The sequence below is a fragment of the Mus musculus genome, chromosome 10, assembly GCF_000001635.26.
Source record: "Mus musculus strain C57BL/6J chromosome 10, GRCm38.p6 C57BL/6J".
Classification (NCBI taxonomy): domain Eukaryota; kingdom Metazoa; phylum Chordata; class Mammalia; order Rodentia; family Muridae; genus Mus; species Mus musculus.
Genome location: NC_000076.6, coordinates 116,575,911 through 116,598,507, shown reverse-complemented (window position 1 = coordinate 116,598,507; position 22,597 = coordinate 116,575,911). Strand labels below are relative to the sequence as shown.

Here is a 22,597-nt window from a genome sequence, read left to right as displayed (position 1 = left end):
GCTCCCTGATGGCTAAGCATTCAGGTATGTGAGCCTATGGGGGCCGTTTCCATTCAAACCACCACCACCAAAAACAAAAAGTTCTATATTTATAATAAGTAGATATTTGCAATACCTACTTATTCATGCTACCCATTAGTTAAGACAGTAGCTAAATCAGAAGCTGTCTGAAAGCTAAGTTAATTTGGCTTTCCTCCACCCCCAAGTTTTTGTTTTTGGCTTTTTGTTTTTGTTTTTGTTTTTGTTTTTGTTTTGTTTTGTTTGTTTTTCGAGACAGGGTTTCTCTGTATAGCCCTGGTTGTCCTGGAACTCACTCTGTAGACCAGGCTGGCCTCTGCCTCCCAAGTGCTGGGATTAAAGGCGTGCACCACCACGCCCGGCCACCCCCAAGTTTTAAAAGTTTATCCGTGCTTCAAAATGTAAACCCAACACCGCCTGCTAAGGACCCACTGTGAGGAATCTTCTCTAGGTCCTGTACCTGCTTCTTCTCCTGCCCCTCATCACAGTGTTTACTGATCTAATAACTGAGTTTGGCTTTCTTAAGTGTTATACTTTTTTTTTCTTAAAGAGAGAAGAGCTATTAATCTGCTATAATTGATTGGATTGAAAGGTTTCTGGTGAAATCCCACTTTTTAAAAATATGTTTTAGTTAACATATAAAGACATGTTAACTACACAAGCTTGGTTAAACACATTGCAATTTAACTGCTGAACTTATTAGTTCTAAAGTCATGCGCTTGTATGACAAATATAAATTGTTATAGTTATCTAATGATTATTAACAAAGCTAATAAAGCAACTCTTTGATATAGCGCTAGAGTTCCTTCATTAAAACATAATTTTCTATTAATGAGGCCAAAAGAATGCTCATCGAAACCATGACAAAGTCAAGCTAATGCCAGACTTAGAGAAAATAAACCCTTAGACCCTCAGTCCTTTAATAAAACTAAAATGACTTTTTCTCCTCAGGAATTCTGAATTTGTATTTGTTGTTTATCAACAATTAGGATGTAACAGATGGTGACCTCTGAACTTTTAACACAGCAATATAATTTTAATTTTAAGAAGACAGGCTAGTAATTTTATAATTATAAACATTATAATCCCAGTAAGCTCTTGTAAGAGACAAAACTAGAAGTTCTGGCAGTTTGAGGTAACAAACCTCTGGGATTATAACCTTCCTCTTCTTAGACAGTGGATCCATTCGATGAGTTTTAAAAACAGTGCAGAACCAGTGCATTTTCATGAAGAGTCTGGGGAATGAAAGCAGTTTGGCAGCAGACTGCTTAGGTGGGCTGGAAATTAGTATGAACGGCTCCCTCTCCACATCTGCACTGCTCCCTCTCTCTCTCCACATCTGTACTGCTCCCTCTCTCTCCACATCTGCACTGCTCCCTCTCTCTCTCCACATCTGCACTGCTCCCTCACTCTCTCCACATCTGCACTGCTCCCTCTCTCCACATCTGTACTGCTCCCTCTCTCTCTCCACATCTGTACTGCTCCCTCTCTCTCTCCACATCTGCACTGCTCCCTCTCTCTCCACATCTGCACTGCTCCCTCTCTCTCTCCACATCTGCACTGCTCCCTCTCTCCACATCTGTACTGCTCCCTCTCTCTCCACATCTGCACTGCTCCCTCTCTCTCTCCACATCTGTACTGCTCCCTCTCTCTCTCCACATCTGCACTGCTCCCCCCCTCTCTCCACATCTGCACTGCTCCCTCTCCACATCTGTACTGCTCCCTCTCTCTCTCCACATCTGCACTGCTCCCTCTCTCTCTCCACATCTGCACTGCTCCCTCTCCACATCTGTACTGCTCCCTCTCTCTCCACATCTGCACTGCTCCCTCTCTCTCTCCACATCTGTACTGCTCCCTCTCTCTCCACATCTGCACTGCTCCCTCTCTCTCTCCACATCTGCACTGCTCCCTCACTCTCTCCACATCTGCACTGCTACCTCTCTCCACATCTGTACTGCTCCCCCTCTCTCTCCACATCTGCACTGCTCCCTCTCTCTCTCCACATCTGCACTGCTCCCTCACTCTCTCCACATCTGCACTGCTACCTCTCTCCACATCTGTACTGCTCCCCTTCTCTCTCCACATCTGCACTGCTCCATCTCTCTCTCCACATCTGCACTGCTCCTTCTCTCTCCACATCTGCACTGCTCCATCTCTCTCTCAACATCTGCACTGCTCCATCTCTCTCTCCACATCTGCACTGCTCCATCTCTCCACATCTGCAGTTGCAAACCCAAGTTCATGTGAAGCTTTAGTTCTGCCCAAAGCCCAGGGTTTGGTTAAGATCCCACCAGGAGGAACGGAATGAACACACTGTCCACTGCACTTCACTCTCTGCACTGATGCCCAACTCAGTGACGCTCCCCCTGCACTGCTCTTGAATAGACTCGCTCCTGTGATCTTCTCACAACAGTAGGTGGAGTCCTATCTAGGACTCATTCTGACAAATCTTCCTCTGATTCATCACTTTGTCTGCCTCTCAGTTAGGCATCACTTTCAAACTTGGCTGCTTCTTTCTACAAACTAATTTTACCTTAAAGATGTGTACTAAGGTCGGGTCTGTATTCCAGCAAGAGGGATTAAAGGTGTGTGTGGTGTCTGCATTTCGCCGGATCACAGAGCCCTAGGTCTTTGGAAATGATCTCTTGCCAGAGCAGATATGTTGCTGGATTAAAATTCCTCTATATGCTGTTTTTTCCCCAACCCATCTTCATTGATTATTTAACCTAAGTTGAAGAACAGCATTACTGCCTGCCTTTGTGCCTCATGACTTAGGAAGCTGAGGCAGAAGACTGTTGTTTGAGGCCAGCCAGGGACAGAATCCCAAGGCAGCCTGTGTGAGTACAGGTCTAGTCTCAAACAACAATAATAACAATGACCATCCCTTTAAAAACTTGTGTTTATGTATGTGTGTGTGCCTGCTTAAGTTTATGCTTACCACCTGCATGTAGGAACCTGGAGAGGCCAAAAGGAGGCGACTAGATCCCTTGATCCCTTGAAACTGGAGTTATAGACACTTCTGAGCTGCTGGGAGCTGGGAACAGAGCCCAGGTCCCCTACAAAAGCAGTAAGCACACTGAAACACTGAGGCATCTTTCCAACTCCCAATTCTTTATTTTTTTAATAGGAGTGTAGTGTATCTGCTATGTGACTTCAACATTCAATATGCTAAATATTGCTAATAATGCTATTTCCAGTGCCTTTTAAGATGTAGTTCCTTATAGTCTCATGATAACAAAGAATTAAAATCACTTTAAATTATATTTATACCCATTTTGACCATTTTGTGGGCTTCTGTCCATACATGGTGTATGCATGAAAGCATGCGCACTTTAAAAGGGGAACCCTCAATAGAGAAAACCCTCACATCACACTGGACTGTAGGCAAGTCTGAGGGCATTTTCTAGGTTGATGGTTGATGTGGGGGGGGGGTTCCGGCCCTCTGCGGATGATGTCGCCATCAGGTGGTCCTGGTTATATAAGAAAGCAGGTTAATTATGCCATGAGAAGCAGGCCAGTCAAAAGCATCTGTGTGTGTTTCAGTTCCTGCCTCCATGAATACCTTTTATGATGGACTACAACTGTAAGCTGAAACAAACCCCTTCTCCCCAAGTAGCTTTTGGTTATGGTATTTACGATGGCAACAGAAACCCAACTAGAACAGTTTGGTTGTCTACTTTTGCCCCCATAAAACAAAACTCATAGCATAATACTGCATATATTTTATCATCTCTATTTACCTGCTAGAGTGTAATCACACATGGTCAAGGATTTGAATATTTTAATCAGTGTAAAATGGCAACAGTCAAGAATAAAGAATTAAGGAATCTGTTGAATGAATGAATAATACTAAAAACAACATCCACACAACTTCCAAGGAGATATAAATATACACTATGCTATTTTTCATAAAGCCAGAATGAACTGTGTTCATTCTTTAAGGGATACTGAACCAGTCACCTGACTCCTAAGCTTCATATACATCAGCATGCACTTGATTCTTGCAGGTCTTTAGCTCAAACGGGACCTCCTCAGAGTTGTCATTGCACACTGTAAACTCTGCCCAAGTAACTTTCCTCCTTGATGTTCCCCTGCTCGTTTCCTGTTTCTTTTCACTGAGTGTTAACTATTTGTTTACTGTTTATACTCTTCATAAACCGGGGTCCTATCTGCCTTCCTCGGTGCCCTGTTCTCTCAGGCTTGTATAAGTGCTGGGAATACGGGACAAGTGTGTCAGCATGAACGCCCTGGGGATTTGTATGCACTCATGTTGTCCAGCACAGGAAAGAATGGTCCATTGTCTACATCCAGACCTCAAGTTGGAAAGCAGTCACTTGCTTTATTCATCACCAATAAAACAAATAAAAGCTTTTCATGTGCCGGGCATGGTGGCACACGCCTTTAATCCCAGCACTTGGAAGGCAGAGGCAGGTGGATTTCTGAGTTCGAGGTCAGCCTGGTCTACAGGGTGAGTTCCAGGACAGCCAGGGCTACACAGAGAAACCTTGTCTCGAAAAAAAAAAAAAAACAAAAACAAAACAAAACAAAACACCCCTCCAAAAAAACAACAAACAAACAAAGCTTTTCATGCTTCATTTCATGGTAATATAAGGTTGGTTTGACTTTGTAGGTTAGATATTATTGTATCGAATCAAATTAATGTTAACTTAAGAGACTAATCTTAAATGAGTCTTACATTGTATCTATTGGGTCAGCACCTGCATGTCAGAGGAGGACTGCCAGGTGTTGATTCTCTCTGCCCACAACACGGGGTCAGTGGGTCACGCTCAGGTTGTCAGGCTTGCTGGCAAGCTCCTTCACCGGCCGGGCCTTCTCACTAAGCCTTGTATTATACTGACACACATTAGACCAGATGGCTCAGTTGGTAAAGGCACTTGCTGCCACTGCCAAGCCTGATGACTCAAGTTCGATCCCCACGACCCACATGAGAGGAAACCAATTCCTGAACACATTTCATGGAGCACATCCCTCCGCATACACTCCATGAATAGTGGAATGTAACATATTACACGTTCTATATTTCGTCATCGATCTTTTCTGAGTGAAAATGTATTCATTTTATTTAGCCAATGTAAACTTATGTAGCTTCTGTTAGATTCTTTAGCTAATGCTAAAACTACAAAGAGAGTAAATATTTTCAAATTTCAGAACTTTGTGTATGTGAACTAAAAACCTGAGCTTTGAAAGCACATCCCAAACGAAATATGTAACTCCAGAGTGCATGTATTTAATTACTTGTCTATTTTGCTAAAAATGTTTTGACTTGTTGAGAATTTATATAAGAAAAGTTTCCTTTCACTTTCCCTAATACCAGGATATTATTGTACCAAATACCAATCAAATTGGATATTCACTTTTTACAATGATGGCTGTTTTACTGATATTTTATAGAGACCCTAAGGTTTTTTTCCAGCATATTAAGTTCTTAGAATAGACACAATGAAGACCCATTCTTCACTTTAAGGCTTCTTTCTGCAGCTCAGCTAGAAGCTTTGGGATCCTTTCTCTCCACCTTCTGAGTGCAAGGGGCATTCCAGTCGCTTAGAACCTGGCTTTCAGATCCCAAGTCTCTTGGTTGTGGTATAAGGGAGAGAAAATGGGGCAAATGTTTGCCCTTAACTAGGGCCTCCCCATATTTTGCCATACTTACCAACTGTGTACACTGATACTTTCCGAGTGTCTCTGCGGATGCTTCTTTGATGGAGGCAGCATGGCTGTGATGAAGTAGCCTCATCCTATGGCTGCTATAACTCACTCTGTCTCACAGGAACTGGGGGAAGAAGGGCTTAAGCTTACACAGCTTCCCTCAGATTCCCTCAGATTCCCTCAGATTCCCTCAGTCCACCACGGAAGGAAGTCAGAGCAGGAAATTGAAGCAAAAACTATGACAGAACGCTGCTTGCTGGCTCATGCTTAGTGTTCTGATGCAGCCTAGGACCACCTGTATAGGGATGGTGCTGCCCACAGTGGGCTGTACCCTCCTAGAAAATTAGTAAGATAATCCTCTACAGATATGCCTATGCCAGTTGGGTTTAATTAAGCAACATATCTGTCAAGGTTTTCCTCTTAGATGATACTGGGTGATGTCAAGTTGCAAAAATTAGGTAGGGCAGCTACCCTCCTAAATGGTGGGCCTCTGCATCAAGTTTGCCTCTTGCATCCTCTTGCCGTAGCCAGCCTTCATGCTAATGACATAGTATACTCACCTCACCTAGAGTTCATAACACCATGGTAATCTCCCTTGGTTGTCATAGTAACTGATAGATGTAGTGGCCACCTTCTTTTTATCCTGGCCTTATTTATTTATTTATTTATTTATTTATTAGGTATTTTTCTTCATTTACATTTCCAATGCCATCCCAAAAGTCCCCCATGCCCCCCCCCCACTCCCCTACACACCCACTCCCACTTCTTGGCCCTGGCGTTCCCCTGTACTGGGGCATATACAGTTTGCGTGTCCAATGGGCCTCTTTCCAATGATGGCTGACTAGGCCATCTTTTGATACATATGCAGCTAGAGACAAGAGCTCCGGGGTACTGGTTAGTTCATATTGTTGTTCCACCCATAGGGTTGCAGATCCCTTCAGCTCCTTGGGTACTTTCCCTAGCTCCTCCATTGGGGGCCCTGTGATCCATCCAATAGCTGACTGTGAGCATCTACTTTTGTGTTTGCTAGGCCCTGGCATAGCCTCACAAGAGACAGCTATATCAGGGTCCTTTCAGCAAAATCTTGCTAGTGTATGCAATGGTGTCATCGTTTGGAGGCTGATTATGGAATGGATCCCCGGGATATCCTGGCCTTTTTGAAGTTACTTTTTTCCTACTCAGCTCCAGTTCAACAGGTCCTGTGCCAAGCAAATATGAACCGAGACGTGTGTCTTACCTTCATTTAGGAATCCTGATCTTTACAAGTCTATTCAAACAGGCCCCTCCCACCTCAACTGCATGCTGGGGAGAGTCTCTGGCTACCAAACACCGTGGCTTCTTGTTTCCCTCTTGGGCCTGGCACTTTTGACTGCAGGTGGCTAGAAGGGCTGTTGTGAGGTGGGGCTGGGGCTGCTTGACTTTAAAGCTATTTAAATTTAGGATGTAATGTGTTTGATGTCCTTTATCCTCAGCATAAGGGCACCATCACAACTCTAGGAAAATGGGGAAACTTCCAGCCAGTATCAGAGTATCAGTTTATACTATGGTGGTAATGCTGGCATACTATCTTTTTGGAGGTACTAGAAAAACTCATTCCCACGAGGATTAGAGAAATACCTCATCCAATCCTGTTCAGAATGTCTTTAGTGACATAATTCACACCACATACTAAAATTAATGGTAGAAAATTCTCAATCTCGATGCACCAGAACCTAGAATTAAACTTTTCTAGTATCTTCAGCGAATAAAGATAGCCTATGGCTTTATGATTAACTGAATTTTCAATAAAAAATTAACACAGTAAGGAACACACATACTAAATAGCTTTGTAATGAGGCTTATCAAGTATTTTATGAACCAACGTCCTGAGGGCTTGAGGAATTCAGTTTAAGTTCTTTTCTTCTATTCTCTATTGTTACTGTTCTGTCTCTACAAGGAACCCGAGAGTCACGAGTTTTTCAGGTACGCTATTTGTTCATTGTAAACCAGAACCAACCTCCTCCCACCACACTGCACTAGAGGTAAGAAAGCACTTTAGGTGAGTTTTCCTCTGAGCAGAAAGGAGATTTCACCATGTGGCTGCACATCAGGTCCGCACGTTTGGTAGTTCCATGTTTTATGACTTCTTATGTTTATCAAACACTGGGAGCAGTTGCCAGGTTTGCGCCTGAGGAGCCACTTCTCTGGGGTTGTTTGGATATGGTCTGGGTACACCCCTCAAGGGTGCATGTGCTGAAAAATTCATTCTCCTTGTGGTGATGTTGGTGGGCAGCAGAACCTTTAGGAAGTGGAGCACCCTGGGTGGCTGTTAGGTCATGGGAATGCTGGCTTCTGTACTGCTATCTACACGGCCATGATGCTATCTGCTGTAATGCATACCCTAGAGTCAGGCAAATGCCTGTGCAATAGTCATGGACATTCAGAACTGTGGCTGAATAAACGTCATTTCTTTAGTATTGTCCAGACTCAGGGACTTTTTGGTCATAGCAACAGAAAAGAGACCAGCACATGGATGCTTACAAAGAACCATTTCCCAGCCAGGCAGGGGTGGCGCACGCCTTTAATCCCAGCACTTAGGAGGCAGAGGCAGGTGGATTTCTGAGTTCGAGGCCAGCCTGGTCTACAAAGTGAGTTCCAGGACAGCCAGGGCTATACAGAGAAATCCTGCCTCACAAAAAAACAAAACAAGAGAAGAGAAGAGAAGAGAAGAGAAGAGAAGAGAAGAGAAGAGAAGAGAAGAGAAGAGAAAAGGAACCATTTCCCAGTTGTAGGCTGCTTCATTTAAAGGAAAAGGTTTGGGGATGTTTCTTAAGGCCCATCTTTGCCTGTCAAGTGTGTGGTAGCTTCAGCAAAATTTGTAACACAGAAGTTAATAGAAACTAATCTTTTACAAAAATATAGTGTTTGAGCTGGGCGTGGTGGCACAGGCCTTTAACCCCAGCACTCAGGAGGCAGAGGCAGGCAGATTTCAGAGTTCGAGGCCAGCCTGGTCTACAGAGTGAGTTCCAGGACAGCCAGGGCTACACAGAGAAACCCTGTCTTGAAAAATCAAAAAAAAATCAAAAAAAATAAATTAAAAAAATATAGTGTTTGTAAAATTCTATTTTGTGGTTAAATTCTACTCTTTGAAATACAGTGTAGGCAGTGCTTTTAAAACACATTAATGGTGGTTACAGGCTTACTTTATATGATGTGAGCTACCATGTTGAAAATATAAAGTTACTTGAATATTGCTGCAAATACTTTTCATCTATAGTGTCTAGGTGATATCGTGTGTGTGTGTGTGTGTGGTCAGGGACTGGCTCATTCCAAATGCTTGCTGTGCAAGCCTGAGGAACAGAATTCCGATTCCCTCCTATCTACCTATATAAAAAGCCTCGTGTGACCACATATGAACGCCTGTAATCCCCATGCTGGGTCTAGGGTGGGGCAGAGAAAAAAATGCCTGGGGTTTGCTGAGCAGCTAGTTCAAAGATGGTGAGCTCCAGGTTCAATAAGAGACCCTAGCTTGACAGAAGATGGCCTAGTCGGCCATCACTGGAAAGAGAGGCCCCTTGGTCTTGCAAACTTTATATGCCCCAGTACAGGGGAACGCCAGGGCCAAGAAGTGGGAGTGGGTGGGTAGGGGAGCAGGGCGGGGGGAGGGTATAGGGGACTTTCGGGATAGCATTTGAAATGTAAATGAAGAAGATATCTAATAAAAATTGAAGAAAAAAAAGACAGAAGAGAAAAAGGCAGCTGGACATCAGCCATCCTTCTCTGACCTCTCCACATAAGCCCACAGAGGAATGTGGACAGACACCATCCACAGTGGACAGACACCATCCGCCACACAAGTACACCTTCCCCCGGCAGTCACAGGGCTTTTAAAACCCTGTTAGCAATTGCAGATGAAATGCCGTTTCATAATCTGAAAAGCTGGCTTACCACATTTACTAAGGTATTATAGCAATAAAGTTTTATGATCACTAGCTAACAAAATAAGATCCTATCGTTCAAGAATATACTTCATTTTCCTAGATGATGTTTTTATGTACCAACAGGAAACTGAATGTGAGCATTTGCATCTGTTGTTTGCTTAGTGTTTGTTTATGTTTGGGGCATTATTTCACTGCACTTACCTTTTTAGATATCTCATTAGTTACTGTTGTTCCTTTATTTAGTTAAGATTACCTGTGGTCTTTTATATAAAAACATTATATTGCTACTTTAACCATTCTTTGTTGAATATTTACTTTGCTTTCCAAACTATATAAGCCATGGAACACCATTTTTATCACTCAAAATCATAGTAGTATTTTTTTTAAAGATTTATTTTATGTATAGGAGTACACTGTAGCTGTACAGATGGTTGTGAGCCACCATGTGCTTGCTGGGATTTGAACTCAGGACCTTGGAAGAGCAGTTAGTGCTCTTACCCACTGAGCCATCTCGCCAGCTCCCCATAGTAGTATTTTTATGTCGCATTTTCACATAGCAAAAAGGAAGCTTTGGAGGCCAGGCACTCACCCTGGGGTTATCATCCTTGTTTCAGTGTAAGGTTTTAATCTTTGCTTTGCACATCTCTGCTGATATGCTAAGGTGTTCTTTAATATCTGTAATTTTAAAAAAAAAAACCCTTTAACTTATATCTTTATTTAAAAATCATTAAAATTTAGATTAATTATGGATCACAAGGAAGACAACTATGTAAGTTAAGCATTTCTCATGGTTCCATGTTTGAACAGAGTTGGAGAAAGCTATGCAATGAAACTTAGGTTGAACGTGTAGTCGGCAGTACTGTTACTGCTTGTATCCGGACTAAAGTCTTAGAAATAATAAAACTGGTGGGGAAACAGAGCAGTCAGCATGGATATTTCAGATTCAAGTACACCTCGGACTTATGCCCACCCCACTCCCCCTTTTTTTGAGACATTGTCTTTCTACACAACTCTGTCTGTCCTGGAAATCACTAGAGATCAGGTTGTCCTGGGACTCTGAGATCCACCTGCTTCTGCCATCTGCAAGTTGGGATTAAACTTGTGCGCCACCACACACAGCTGATCTTCATTCCTAATGATTTGGGTTCAGAAAATCATAGAAATCACTATGAAATAAAGCGCCTTTACTTCCGCTTTAATTCTGACTTAACTAAATATAAAGTAGTGAGCACAGGAGTGACACCATCATGGGATTTTCCGCCTCTCCAATGTTGTCTTTGCTGTGCAGCTCTTAATTTCCCACAATTCAATTTCTCTCTTTTTGCTTGGTTTTGTCCTATGCTATTGCAATCCTCTTCAGAAAGCCCTGGCCTGTACTTTCTAGTGTTCCCTTTAAGAATTAAGGTCTTCGCTCCATTTTGAATTTGATTTTTGTGTTAGGGCGAGAAGCAGTGTTAGGGTTTTATTGGTGTGAAGAGACACCGTGACCAAGGCAACTCTTATAAGGCAAACATTTAATTGGGACTGGCTTATGTACAGTTCAGAGGTTTAGTCTACTATCGTTATGGCTGGAACCACGGCATTGTGCAGGCAGTCATGGTGCTGGAGGAGCTTAAAGTTCTACATCTTGAACAGAAGGCAGCCAGGAGCCTAGATTGTTTTACTGAGTAGCTTGAGCATAGACAGCCCAAAGCCCACCTCCTCAGTGACACACTTCCTCCAACAAGGCCACACTTAATAGTGCCACTCCCTATGGGTCAAACATTAAGTCTATGAGGGCCAAACCTATTCAAACCACCACAAATAGGAACCTAGTTTCCTTCTCTAGCACATGAACACCCAGTCTTCTGCACCATTTGTTGAAGGAGCTATCTTTTCTCCAATGTGTATTTTTGGTGTCTCTGCTGAAAACCTGGTGGTAGTGGTACATTACGACCAGAATCTCAGAAAAACCCATTTGTAGCTATGTATGTTATAAATTACTCCTTACCATCTACATATTTCTATGTAGCAGATTTAATTACATATATATGTAATGTACATACACATACTCCCACTTCCACAGAATTAAGTCTGGGCCGCTGGTCCATGGCAACAACTCCTAAATCCCTTACAACTTCCCAGGAGATGCTGCACTGTTCTGTTCTAAGGAGGTGACGCTTGGTGGGGTCTCAGTAGCTTTAGAATAGGTGCTGCTGCTGCTGGGGAGTAGACAGGCTGAAAGTTGAGTTGATTATTCATCAATAATGTTATCATGTTCGTGCTTTGCAGCTTCCATAAAAACCTGTAAGGACTGGGTTCAGAGAGCTTCCAGACAGCCGAGCCCATGCAAGTTCCTGGAGGGTGGCACACCTAAAAAGGGTATGGACTCTCCAGGTCTCTCCCTGCATCTCACCCTGCTTCCTTCTGGCTATTCATCAACATCCATTTTAGTATTTTTTTTTTAAATAAAAAAAAAAAATCAATGAGTATAGGTTAAGTGTTTCCTTGAGTTCTGCGATCAATTAGAGTAAATTAATTGAACCTGAGGGAGGAGCCATGGGCTCCTGATTTATAGAGGATCAGTTAGAAAGGGTGTGCTGACTTGCAACTGGCATCTGAAGTGAGGAGCAGCAGTTGTGGAACAAGTCCTATGGGATGCGATGTTATCTCCAGGTTGGTAAAGTCAGAAGCTTCCGCATTGTCCTTCCCACCCTTTTGTTGCTAAGGAAGCCAAGGGAGAGCAGTGATTGATTTAAACGTTTGTATCAGCTCTTGCCTGGCATTAGCAGCACTGCAAACATTCACTCGCCCCTCTGCTGCTCGTCAGAGAGGCTTGCGGCCTTTCCTGCCCTCCAGTGTTTTATGGGGCAAAGCTTGCCACTCCTGAACACTCTAATCACCATTACCTCAGAAAGTGACTGTATTGAAAATCAGTTTGTAAAGATGTAATTAAGGTCAAATGAGGTCACTTGGGTGAATCATGATCCTAGCACCTGGCGCCTTTGTAAGCATTGGTAGAGTTAAGCAGAGGGAAAAGCCTGTGTAGACACTTCAACCAACCATGTATGAGCCAAGAGGACAGGTCAACATCATCTCTAATGGCTGAGCACTATTCATTGTATGGATGTTGCTTATCTAGGCAACAGTGGAATACAGCCTCAAGCAATCGCTGTTAGACACATCCTTCGCACTTTTGGAAGAGGAACCGACTGAGGGCTCAAGGCTTTAGCAGTCCACTCTAGAAACATGCTGCCAGTTTACACTCTCAGCAGAGTCAGAAGCGCTGCTCTCTGAACTGTAGTCAGCACAACTGTAATGTGTTAACTGCATCTAAAGACTCAGACTGGGTTAACCTTTCCTACGGGACACTCTGAGCTCAACAGCTGAAGCTCAGTAAGTTCTAAAACCAACCAGCCTCAGTGAGTTTCTGCTCTAAGCACACCCGTCTTGGGATCTGACCTGCTATAGTGTGCTGTGTGATTTCTCTTGTTCCAGACATCTCATCGGCTTAGCGCTATGTTTTCCTAGCTTGATTTTCCACACTTTGCAATTACTCCTACAGAAGGTAATATTAGAGGATAAACAATGAAGGGAGCTATCTGAGGGAGGGTGGCCAAGGAAGGCCTGCCAGAGACAACGTAACCCAGGATGACCCTTCCTTCCCTCGAGTCTAGGTTACCCTCAAATGTGTGCGGATCTCTTTGAGTCAGCTTCCCAGGTGTTGGGATTAGAGGTGGCTCAATGTCTAACTCTAAATAGTGGTTTTGATTAAAAAACAAACCAACCAAACCAAAAAAACAACCAATTTCCCCTAAGATCAAAACCTGAAAGGAATGTAGTGCAGTTACCATGTTCTGACCCATGAAGCCCTGAAGGGTCTCAGTTACTACCAGTGTAAGGTTGTACCAATTCCTATGTGTACATGTTACACTGGCAGGCCGAGCACAACAGGGAGGAGCGAAGGGATGAGAGGCACCTGCTTTTATTCTAAGGGTTGTTCTGGGAGAATACTGCATGATAAGGACTAGAGAGAGGGAGAGATTGTAATCAACTGGTCATCAGTGCTATCACGTGGCTCTGACGTAGGCTAGGAAGTCTTTACTCCAGGTAGCCATGTGCCCACATTTACTACTCAGAAAGAGAAGGATTTGGGGAAACAACTAGCAGTCTGTGCAAGAAGGCTGGAACCAGAGCATAGGAGAAGGCAGAGCTTGAGCGGCCATTTGGGTTTACTCTATATGTACATATGGGAGCTAGAGTAGGGTTTTAAAACACCAAGGAACATAACTGAATAAAAACATTAAAGTGATGCTTCTGGCTGGTACACAGGAACAGTTGACAGGAGTGGGCTGCTGAGAAGGGGCGGGGTTCAGAACATTTGTAGAGTTCTCAGTAAATGCTGCTAAGATGGATGCAGACAGAAGTCACAGTGGCTTCCTAACTCCAGGCTAAATCTGTAAACAGGGTCACTGCTGATGGGATTCGGGCGAGGGAGAAGTCAGCCATGCTTTTCCAGGCAGTCTGAGGTCCTTGTCCTTTCCGTTCCTTGTCACGGCAAACATGCTACCTAGTAATTTTGTTTTTTTTTTTTGTTTTGTTTTGTTTTTCGGAGACAGGGTTTCTCTGTGTAGCCCTGGCTGTCCTGGAACTCACTCTGTAGACCAGGCTGGCCTTGAACTAAGAAATCCGCCTGCCTCTGCCTCCCAAGTGCTGGAATTAAAGGTGTGCGCCACCACCGCCCGGCAGCAACCTAGTATTATATCCACATTTTTTGGTTTGTTTTTTAAGGGAGGCCTTTCCTTCTGCAAATATATACAAACTCATTTTTTCCTTAATAAAGCCTTTCCCCCTCAATCCAATCGAGTTTTCTATGAGGTGCACAAAACAACATCTCTCAAAACCACATAAATATACTCATCAGTATGAACTATTTTCAAGCAAAAGTAACAAAATTATTAGACCTGTTCACTATCAAAAATATTTTTAAGACAAATTGGATAACTATGATCATTATTAACAACTGTTATGAAGCTGTTTTATTGGAGACAGATCTTATAGAATATGTTGTTCAGGTTAGCCTCAAATTTTGATTGACTCTCATGCCTAAGTCTCCACAGTAATAGGTTACAACAAATGTCACTATGTCTGGCTTTGAAGATGAAGTCATTTTGTTTTTACAAGGTATTAATATATATGTATGTGTGTGTGTATATATATATATATATATATATATGTATATATATATATATATATATACATATATATATATATTCCTGTGTCATCTGCAACTAGCTATGCAGACCAGGCTGATCTGGAACTCAGAGATTGGCCTGTCTCTGCTTTCCATGTGCTAGATATAAAGATCTGTGAAATTATGCCCTGAAAAGAAGTTTTCGGTGCGACAGGATGATTTAAGATTTTTATTGAGTGCATACATCTTTTATTGAGTGCATACATCGTCACGTTGAGCCATCAATACAGCCTTTAGCAAATGCTAGGACGTTCATGGAGTTTTTCCTAGCATCCCTGTTCCACACATTAATTAAGAAAATGGTCTTATCTCACCTGGTAAAGTCCAAGCATAGCAATACTCTCAGACCTTCCCCAGTGACAGCAATGTTTAAATTTTGACAAAAATGTGTTTTTAAGTTAATATACGTAAGAAGAGTAATGAATTAGAATATTTAATGTTACTTAATGTGATAATGCTACTACATACACATTAAGGGCTCCCAATAACGAGCAGCCAGATTAAGGTGCTCTGCATTGCATGCATTCACGCACATGAGCTGCACACGCCTAGAGTAGCCAGTCTTTGAACACACTACCTTATGGCAGTAGATGCTAACTTGAGAGGAAGAGAAAGCAGACGAGACAGGAAGGCACGGTTGGGGGAGGGGCCATGTAGGACTGTGTTGTTCCTTCTTGAATTTCCCTAAAGTGAAAAACCAACAAAACACAAAACGGTGAAAAGGAGTATTTAATGAAATGAACAACCTAGCAAAATAAACCTTTTTTTTCTACTGGCTACACCAGTTCCTGTCCGCATTTAAACAAATTTGCATATCTGCTGATACTGCATATCTGCTATGTCAAATTACTTTCAAAACCATGACAAAGGTACTTTTAATTTCACCGTAGGCTATTGTATCCTATTTCTTGCCTTTAGCTTTCTATGATAAAAATATATATCGCTTCCGTTTATCACAGAATCTATATCTAACTATATAGACTGGCGGGCTGGAAGGAGGTAATTTATTAAACTACAGCAGAAACTTTATTTACTTCAAATGAGTAGTAATCCGCATTAGTAAGCTCTACCACTCAAACATGAACAGCGATACGTTATGAAACTCGCAACTTCAAAGCACAAAGAGGCTTTTTAGCAAGTTAAGTAACCGTAAAACACGAAGTTTGTGGATGTTCAAAGGTGTAAACTAAGAGTATTACAGCAATAAAAAGTAATTTCACTTTCAGGGACAGTCCGGCTTTGGAGAGCAAAACACTTTAGTTCCCAACCACAGCCACCGTATTTTCAAAAGGTCTAGTGGATGAGCCAGCTGGTCACTAAGGTTTACCAAGGGCGCGCCGGGCGGGAACTAAATAAAGTGCCACAAACACCGTTCGGTTAGATTAAGTACTCCCGGCAGTGCTTTAAAAACACGCTTCCCCCTTACTTCCTCTCACCAGGTTTAGACCGGGGGGGGGGGGGGCAGGTAAAAAAAAGGGGAGCATGAAAAGGAAGAGGGGGCGGCGATCAAACGCCTAGGTTCCAGCGGAGGGGAACTCACTGCTCGGGAGGTGCGGGCGGCGTGCGGCGGGTGTCTGGGGGAGCGCACCCAGGTAGCGCAGGCAGCGGGGCGGTGGGAGGACCGAAGCACCGCAGGCACCGCACCGCACCGCGCCGCGCAGCAGGCTGGGGACAGCCCGGGGACAGCCCGCAGGAGGTGCTCGGGGGCGGGGTGTCCGAGGAAAACACAAACACAAACACGCTGCGCGTCCCCCGGTGGGCGGACCCACGCCACCCTCGGCTTCTCCCCGCCCCCGAGGCCGCGCTCGCCCGCTCGCTCGGACCCCAGGCCGCAGCTCCAGGCGTGGCCGCAGCAGCTCCCGGCGTGGCGGCGGTCTGGCTTCGGGAGCCCGGAGAGGCCGCCCAGGCCCCACTCTCCTCGGTCACCGCCACAAGACAGCGCCGCACCTTCCGCGGGAGGCGGCGGAAGCCCGGGAAGGCTCCAGGCGAGCGTTGTGCTTCTCACGGTCGACTGGCGTACGGGCGGCGTTCCGTCCATTCGGCGAGCCTCGCTCGCTCGCCGGCTTCTGCTGCTGCAGCCGCCGTCGCCGCCGCCTTCGAGCGGAGTCGGAGCGACGGGGGTCACGGCGGGGGTCAGAGGGTAAAGGTCTTGCTCCCAGCAGCCTCCGCGGTGGATACGTCGCCATCTTGGATCCGCGGGACAAGAAAATTCATGCGGTGAGTTTTTGGCCAATTTTCGGAAGTCTGGCGGCGGGGCACGCGGCGGGGGAGGCGGATTGGGGGCCCCCTCAAGGCGGGGGAATGCCTCGGGGCTGGTCCGGTCGCGCCCGGGGTCCGCGGGTAGCGTCCCGGCCCGCCGCTTCCCGTTGCTTTTGTCTCGGCTCCAATCGAGAGAGGGAAGAGCGGAGCGGGCGGGCGGGCGGGCGGGGAGGGGGTGGCGGCGCTGGAGGAGGGAGGGGGTGTGTGGCGGGGTGGACGGGACGTAAAGCGTCGCCGTGCTCGGGCCGCCACCGCCGCCACCACCGCAGCTACCGCAGCCGCAGCCGCTCCGGAGCTTAGGCCCGGGCCCCCGCTGCCCGCCGCGGGGCTTCCCCGGCTCCCGCCGGCGCGGAGCAGCCGCTGCCGCCGTGCTGCTTCCTGGGCTAGGAGAGAAGGCAGCGGCGGCGGTGGCGGCGGCAGCAGCATCCAGGAGCCCCGGCCACTGGACACGGCTCCTGCCTGCCACGTTCCCAGCAGCTGCTGGTCCTTGAAGCTTTACGTTTCTGGCCATACACGCGCATCCTCCGCCACTTGTGTGGTTTTCTTTTCTTTCTTTCTTTTTTTTTTTTTATTTGTTTGTTTGTGTAAGATGGGGACATCGCACTGGCTAACGGGCCTCGGGAGCCTCCAGGCCCTGAGCTATACCGAAGGGGCCTTTCTTGCAAGGTGGAAAGGCGAGAGAGAAACTCAGATGCTGCTTCTGCCCCCGTGCCTGGAGTGGGAAGCCTCTCTAGTGGTGTAGCCTCTTGAGTTCCGATGGTCCTGGGGCGGCGGAGGAGGAACCCGAGCCACTCTTGTGAAGTTGCAAGCCCTGGTTTCTACTTCCGCCGGGCCCCCTCTACCTTTTGCCGTTTTGTTTTAGGTCTTCACTTCAAAGTTTCATAGAAGAAATAAGTTGGGTTAAAAGAAACCCGGTAGTTCTTAATTGAGGTACTGTTTGCTTAGGAGAAAAGCTTATAATTCTTGTTATCTGTAGGCCCTTCGGGAAATCTAATTGTAATTTTATTTTTGTAAAATTATTTCTAAGGTTTTGTTATTTGCATTTACGTTAGATCCAATCAGTACGCTTTTACCTCCAAAAGAAAATAAAAATAAATAAATCTTACACATAGGTACTTTCTTGGAAATCCTAGGGGGACATCTCCACTTTTCAACATCTGGGAAGACAAGTGTTAAGAGTGTTTTGCTTCATTTTCATTAAATCCTTAGTCAAAGATTTCTCTTTAATCATCTGGACAGTTCCTAATAAAATACAGCAATATGATCCTTAGATTATTGGCAAATGGTAGAACGTTAACCAGATCTGTTCACAAGGGACACACTTAATGTTCAAAACTGAATACATTTTCTATTACTCTCTATAGTGAGAAGTTTTAGGGAGATGGAATCGTGTTCCTATAGATTTCCCTTTCCAAATAAGTGGGTGGTAACTTTCACAACAGTTTTATGTTTGGGAATGCTTTGTATATTCAACAACAGTTCCTTCTCAGAAGTCACCTTTGTAGTTTTGTAAGGTAATTTTATTCCAAGTTGGAAGTGTTTAAAAATCCAGTACACTGAAATGGTTGTCTACATTCAAATATTTGTCTGTGTTCAGGTTTTGTGTCTTTAATATGTTTTCTAAATGGTCCCTTGTGCTCTGCCTATCCAGTCTGTTGTCATCTTAAAGCTAAAGGAAAAGTTCAAAATGCACAGACAACTTCTTCCACTTTTCACTTTTGCTGACTTTGCAAGATCCTTAATTTTAAAGTGAAACCTTTTCATTTTTAAAAAAGTGCCTGTTTTTGTTTTTAACTCTAGACCAGAAATAAAGACTGTATTTGACTTTTATTTTTTTATTTTTTGCATTCCTATTAATGCTTTATTGACACACATAAGGTAGTGCATGTGTTGGCAGAGCACTTTGGTTCTCAGATGCAGTCTAGAGATACCTGTAACCTTACCAGATGCTCCAGGCTGAGAGTGGCCTGCACATTAACGTATCAGTAAATACAGCCTTTCTAAAGTGCTTACAAATAAATGGTGTATGGTGGAAAATGAAGCAGATTGATGTCTGTGAGTGGTTTATAGCCTAGCCATCTGAGAACTATTTGATTTGAAAATGAAATCAAACTCCAAATAATAGGCTCCCTAAAATAATAATTACCTTTAATTTCCCTATATAAAGGTAGGTGCTTTTTGGTTTTTCAGAGATGCCTTAGGTTTATTTAAAACTTCAAAAATAAATATTTTATACTGCTGGCAAGTTAGAAATACTAGTAATCGTGTTCTGCTTGTTTCTTTTCTCCTCTTTCTTTCTTTCTTTCTCTCTCTCTCTCTCTCTCTCTCTCTCTCTCTCTCTCTCTCTCTCTTTCTTTCTTTCTTTCTTTCTTTCTTTCGTTTTGTTTTTTCCAGACAGGGTTTCTCTGTTTAGCCCTGGCTGTCTTGGAACTCACTCTGTAGACCAGGCTGGCCTGGAACTCAGAAATCCGCCTGCCTCTGCCTCCCAAGTGCTGGGATTAAAAGTGTGACGCCCGGCAGTCTGCTTGTTTTTAAGTAGGTGCTAATATTAGCAAAACTTAAACTTTAATGGATCATTATAGAATTTTTTTACACGACATGGGATAGTATAGGTTTTTTTTTTTTAATGGCCAAATTTGCTTGATTAGAAAATTTGATTTTTGTATCTAACTAGAGTATGAGTAGATAGTAGTAAACCAGTAAAAATAAGTATACAATTTTGTTTTGTTTTGTTTTGTTTTGAAGTGATATTAAGTTGTAGTATCTTTTGATTAAAATTTTAACTGTCAAATGAATGACATAGCTGACTGGATAAAGGCATTTGACACCAAGCCTAATGATAGAAGTTTGATCTGAGAGACCCATATGGTGGAACAAGAGAATCAACTTCCCTAAATTGTTTTCTGTTATCCACACAAATAGCCACATATAATAAAACATTAAAAAATGTACTATAGGGTTAGTTTTGGTGTCACACATTTAAAAGCAGGCTGTAGATCCTGTATGTTTGTTTGAGCAGACATTGGAGGAAGGCTTATGTGAATGGTGATAGTTTTAGGAGGAGATTTTCTTACCCAGACTGTAGTGGTATTTTTAAGAATTATGTGTAAATTATGTATAGGTGTGTGCTCGCATGTGGATAATGTGTATGTGAGTGCAAGTGTCTTCTGAGGGTCCAGAGGCTCTGAAGCTGGAGTTAGAGTTATGAGTTGCCTGACATGGAGGCTAGTGGAGGCTAGGAGCTGAACCCAGGTCCCCTGGAAGAGCAGTAAGTGCTCTTACCTGCTGAGCCATCTCTCCAGTCCCTCTAGTGGATTTTGTAACACAAAACACAATAAGTCAAGGTACCAGAGGTTGGGTGGTTTTCGAGGCAGAATTCATCAGAGTTGGACTGTAATTTCAGTGGATTTGCATATAGTGATGGGTCAGAAGATTTACTGATATGGTAGAAGTGGCTCTTGTTTAGGTTCCGGTGACTGTCTGGACCAAAAATGATTTCTGTTTTGATATTTGAAGGAATTTAATTTCATTCTAACATTTTCAATATGGGGAAAAGCTGTGCTCGAGTTGGTATCTATTGTAGAAATTTACATTTAAGGAACTATAAGGAAAATTTGGGTTTAAGGTTCTAAAATTATTTTAATACCTTATCTTGCATCAGTTTATTGAGCTCTTTAGTATTGCTATTTTTTCTTATGTCTGTAGTTATTCTGTGTGGTGTCCTTCAATTTCTATTTAAAATTTTTCAACTATTAGGACAAATCATGCCAATAACAGTTTACTCATCAATATTATCAAGGATGTTCTAGAAATAGAATTTATTTATTTATTTTATGGATGTGACTACAGTGTAGCCGTACAGATGGTTGTGAACTTTCATGTGGTGGTTGGGGATTGAATTTTTAGGGCCTCTGCTTGCTCTGGTCTGCCCCCACTTGCTCAGTCCCTGCTTGCTCTGGCCCAAAGATTCATTTATTATCATACATAAGTACACTGTAGCTGATCTGATGCACCAGAAGAGGGCGTCAGATCCCATTACCCATGGTTGTGAACCACCATGTGGTTGCTGGGATTTGAACTCAGGACTTTAGGAATAGCAGCCAGTGCTCTTATCAGCGGAACCATCTTGCTAGCCCTAGAAATAGAATTCTTGCTGTTTTCTGACAGGTTTTTTTTTTTTTTTTCTGAAATGAAGCTGCAGATACTTGGTATCTAACTTCAGGGAGGAACGCTGCATTATGAAGTGATAAAATGGTCTGCGTTGTCTTTACCTTTGGGATGGGCGCATGGCTTATACAACATACAACATACAAATGAAAAAAACTGAACTGTGTAGAGAAATACAAAGTTTTCCTTTGGTAGACACATTTTTATATATGATCAAACTCAGGGTCCAAGACCATTTAGTTAACTGTTTGGAACTCATTTGCTCCTTAAGTCTAAACATTTGCCTTTTTATTCATAAGCCTGTTTGCATGTGTGGCTCTGGGTGTTAAGTGTCACTTTCTCTCTGTTACTTGGTAAACTTATGGCCTATGTCAGTTTCTTCATGAAATCGTTCCTGACTCCCCCAACCCCCAATACTCATTACTGAGTATGTCACCATGGATCTTAATTTACATCTCATCTCTCCTCCACCATGATCCCTACAGGTCTGAGTGTGAGCAAGACTCTTGTCTTGGTTACATTTACACACTTTCTGTAATGTATAGGAGTTAGAGTCTCAAGAAATAAGCTTCAAGCAAACCAGTTGCTGGCTTAGTTGTTTCTTTTCTTTTCTTTTTTCCGAGACAGGGTTTCTCTGTGTACATTGGCTGTCCTGGAACTCGCTCTGTAGACCAGGCTGGCCCTGAACTTAGAAATCCACCTGCCTCCCTCTGCCTCCCAAGTGCTAGGATCAAAGGCATGCGCCACCACGTCCATTTCTTGAATCTGTTTTTTGAGTTTTACTTTTTTATTCTTTAAGATTTATTTATTTATTTTATGTATGTGAGTACACTTCAGCTGAACAGATGGTTGTGAGCCTTCATGTGGTTGTTGGGAATTGAATTTTAGGATCTCTGCTTGCTCCAGTCAGCCCCGCTCACTCCCGTCAATCCTGCTCTCTCAGTTCCTGCTCACTCTGGCTGAAAGACTTATTTATTATATGTAAGTACACTGTAGCTGTCTTCAAATGCTCCAGAAGAGGACATCAGATCCCATTACAGATGGTTGTGAGTCATCATGTGGTTGCTGGAATTTGAACTCAGGACCTTTGGAAGAGCAGTCAGTGCTCTTACCCACTGAGCCATCTCTCCAGCCCTGCTTTTTTATTCTTAATTTACTGCTTTGCCTTTTGGAAAGTAGGTAACTAGCTTTTTGAGAAGTGTCTGTAGAGTCTGTGTGAAGCCTTGAGAAGAAAATTAGGAATACAGTATTAACATTGTTTTGCTTTTGAATGAGGTATTTGGATCTGTATTTTTAGCTGTACTTTGCATGGTCACAGGCATTAGTGGAAGGC

General features: G+C 43.5%; 1 protein-coding gene across 30 annotated transcripts in view; it reads left to right on the top strand.

Moving 5' to 3' along the window:
- Window positions 1-16,607: 16,607 nt before the first annotated feature.
- Cnot2 (CCR4-NOT transcription complex, subunit 2) overlaps window positions 16,608-22,597 on the top strand; it is a 96,741-nt gene continuing 90,751 nt past the window's right edge. For 8 of the 30 annotated variants that reach the window (NM_001359247.1, NM_001359563.1, NM_001359251.1 and 5 more), the window contains exon 1: window positions 16,997-17,055. Coding sequence is in view for 4 of the 30 variants with exons in the window: in NM_001037847.2 (NP_001032936.2) it covers window positions 17,051-17,055 (5 nt within the window). In the remaining 26 variants the exon portion in view is untranslated. Of the gene's footprint in view, window positions 17,056-17,303; window positions 18,028-22,597 lie in introns of those variants that run through there. The other 22 variants (XM_006514189.3, XM_006514190.3, XM_006514183.3 and 19 more) reach the window with 12 other exon arrangements.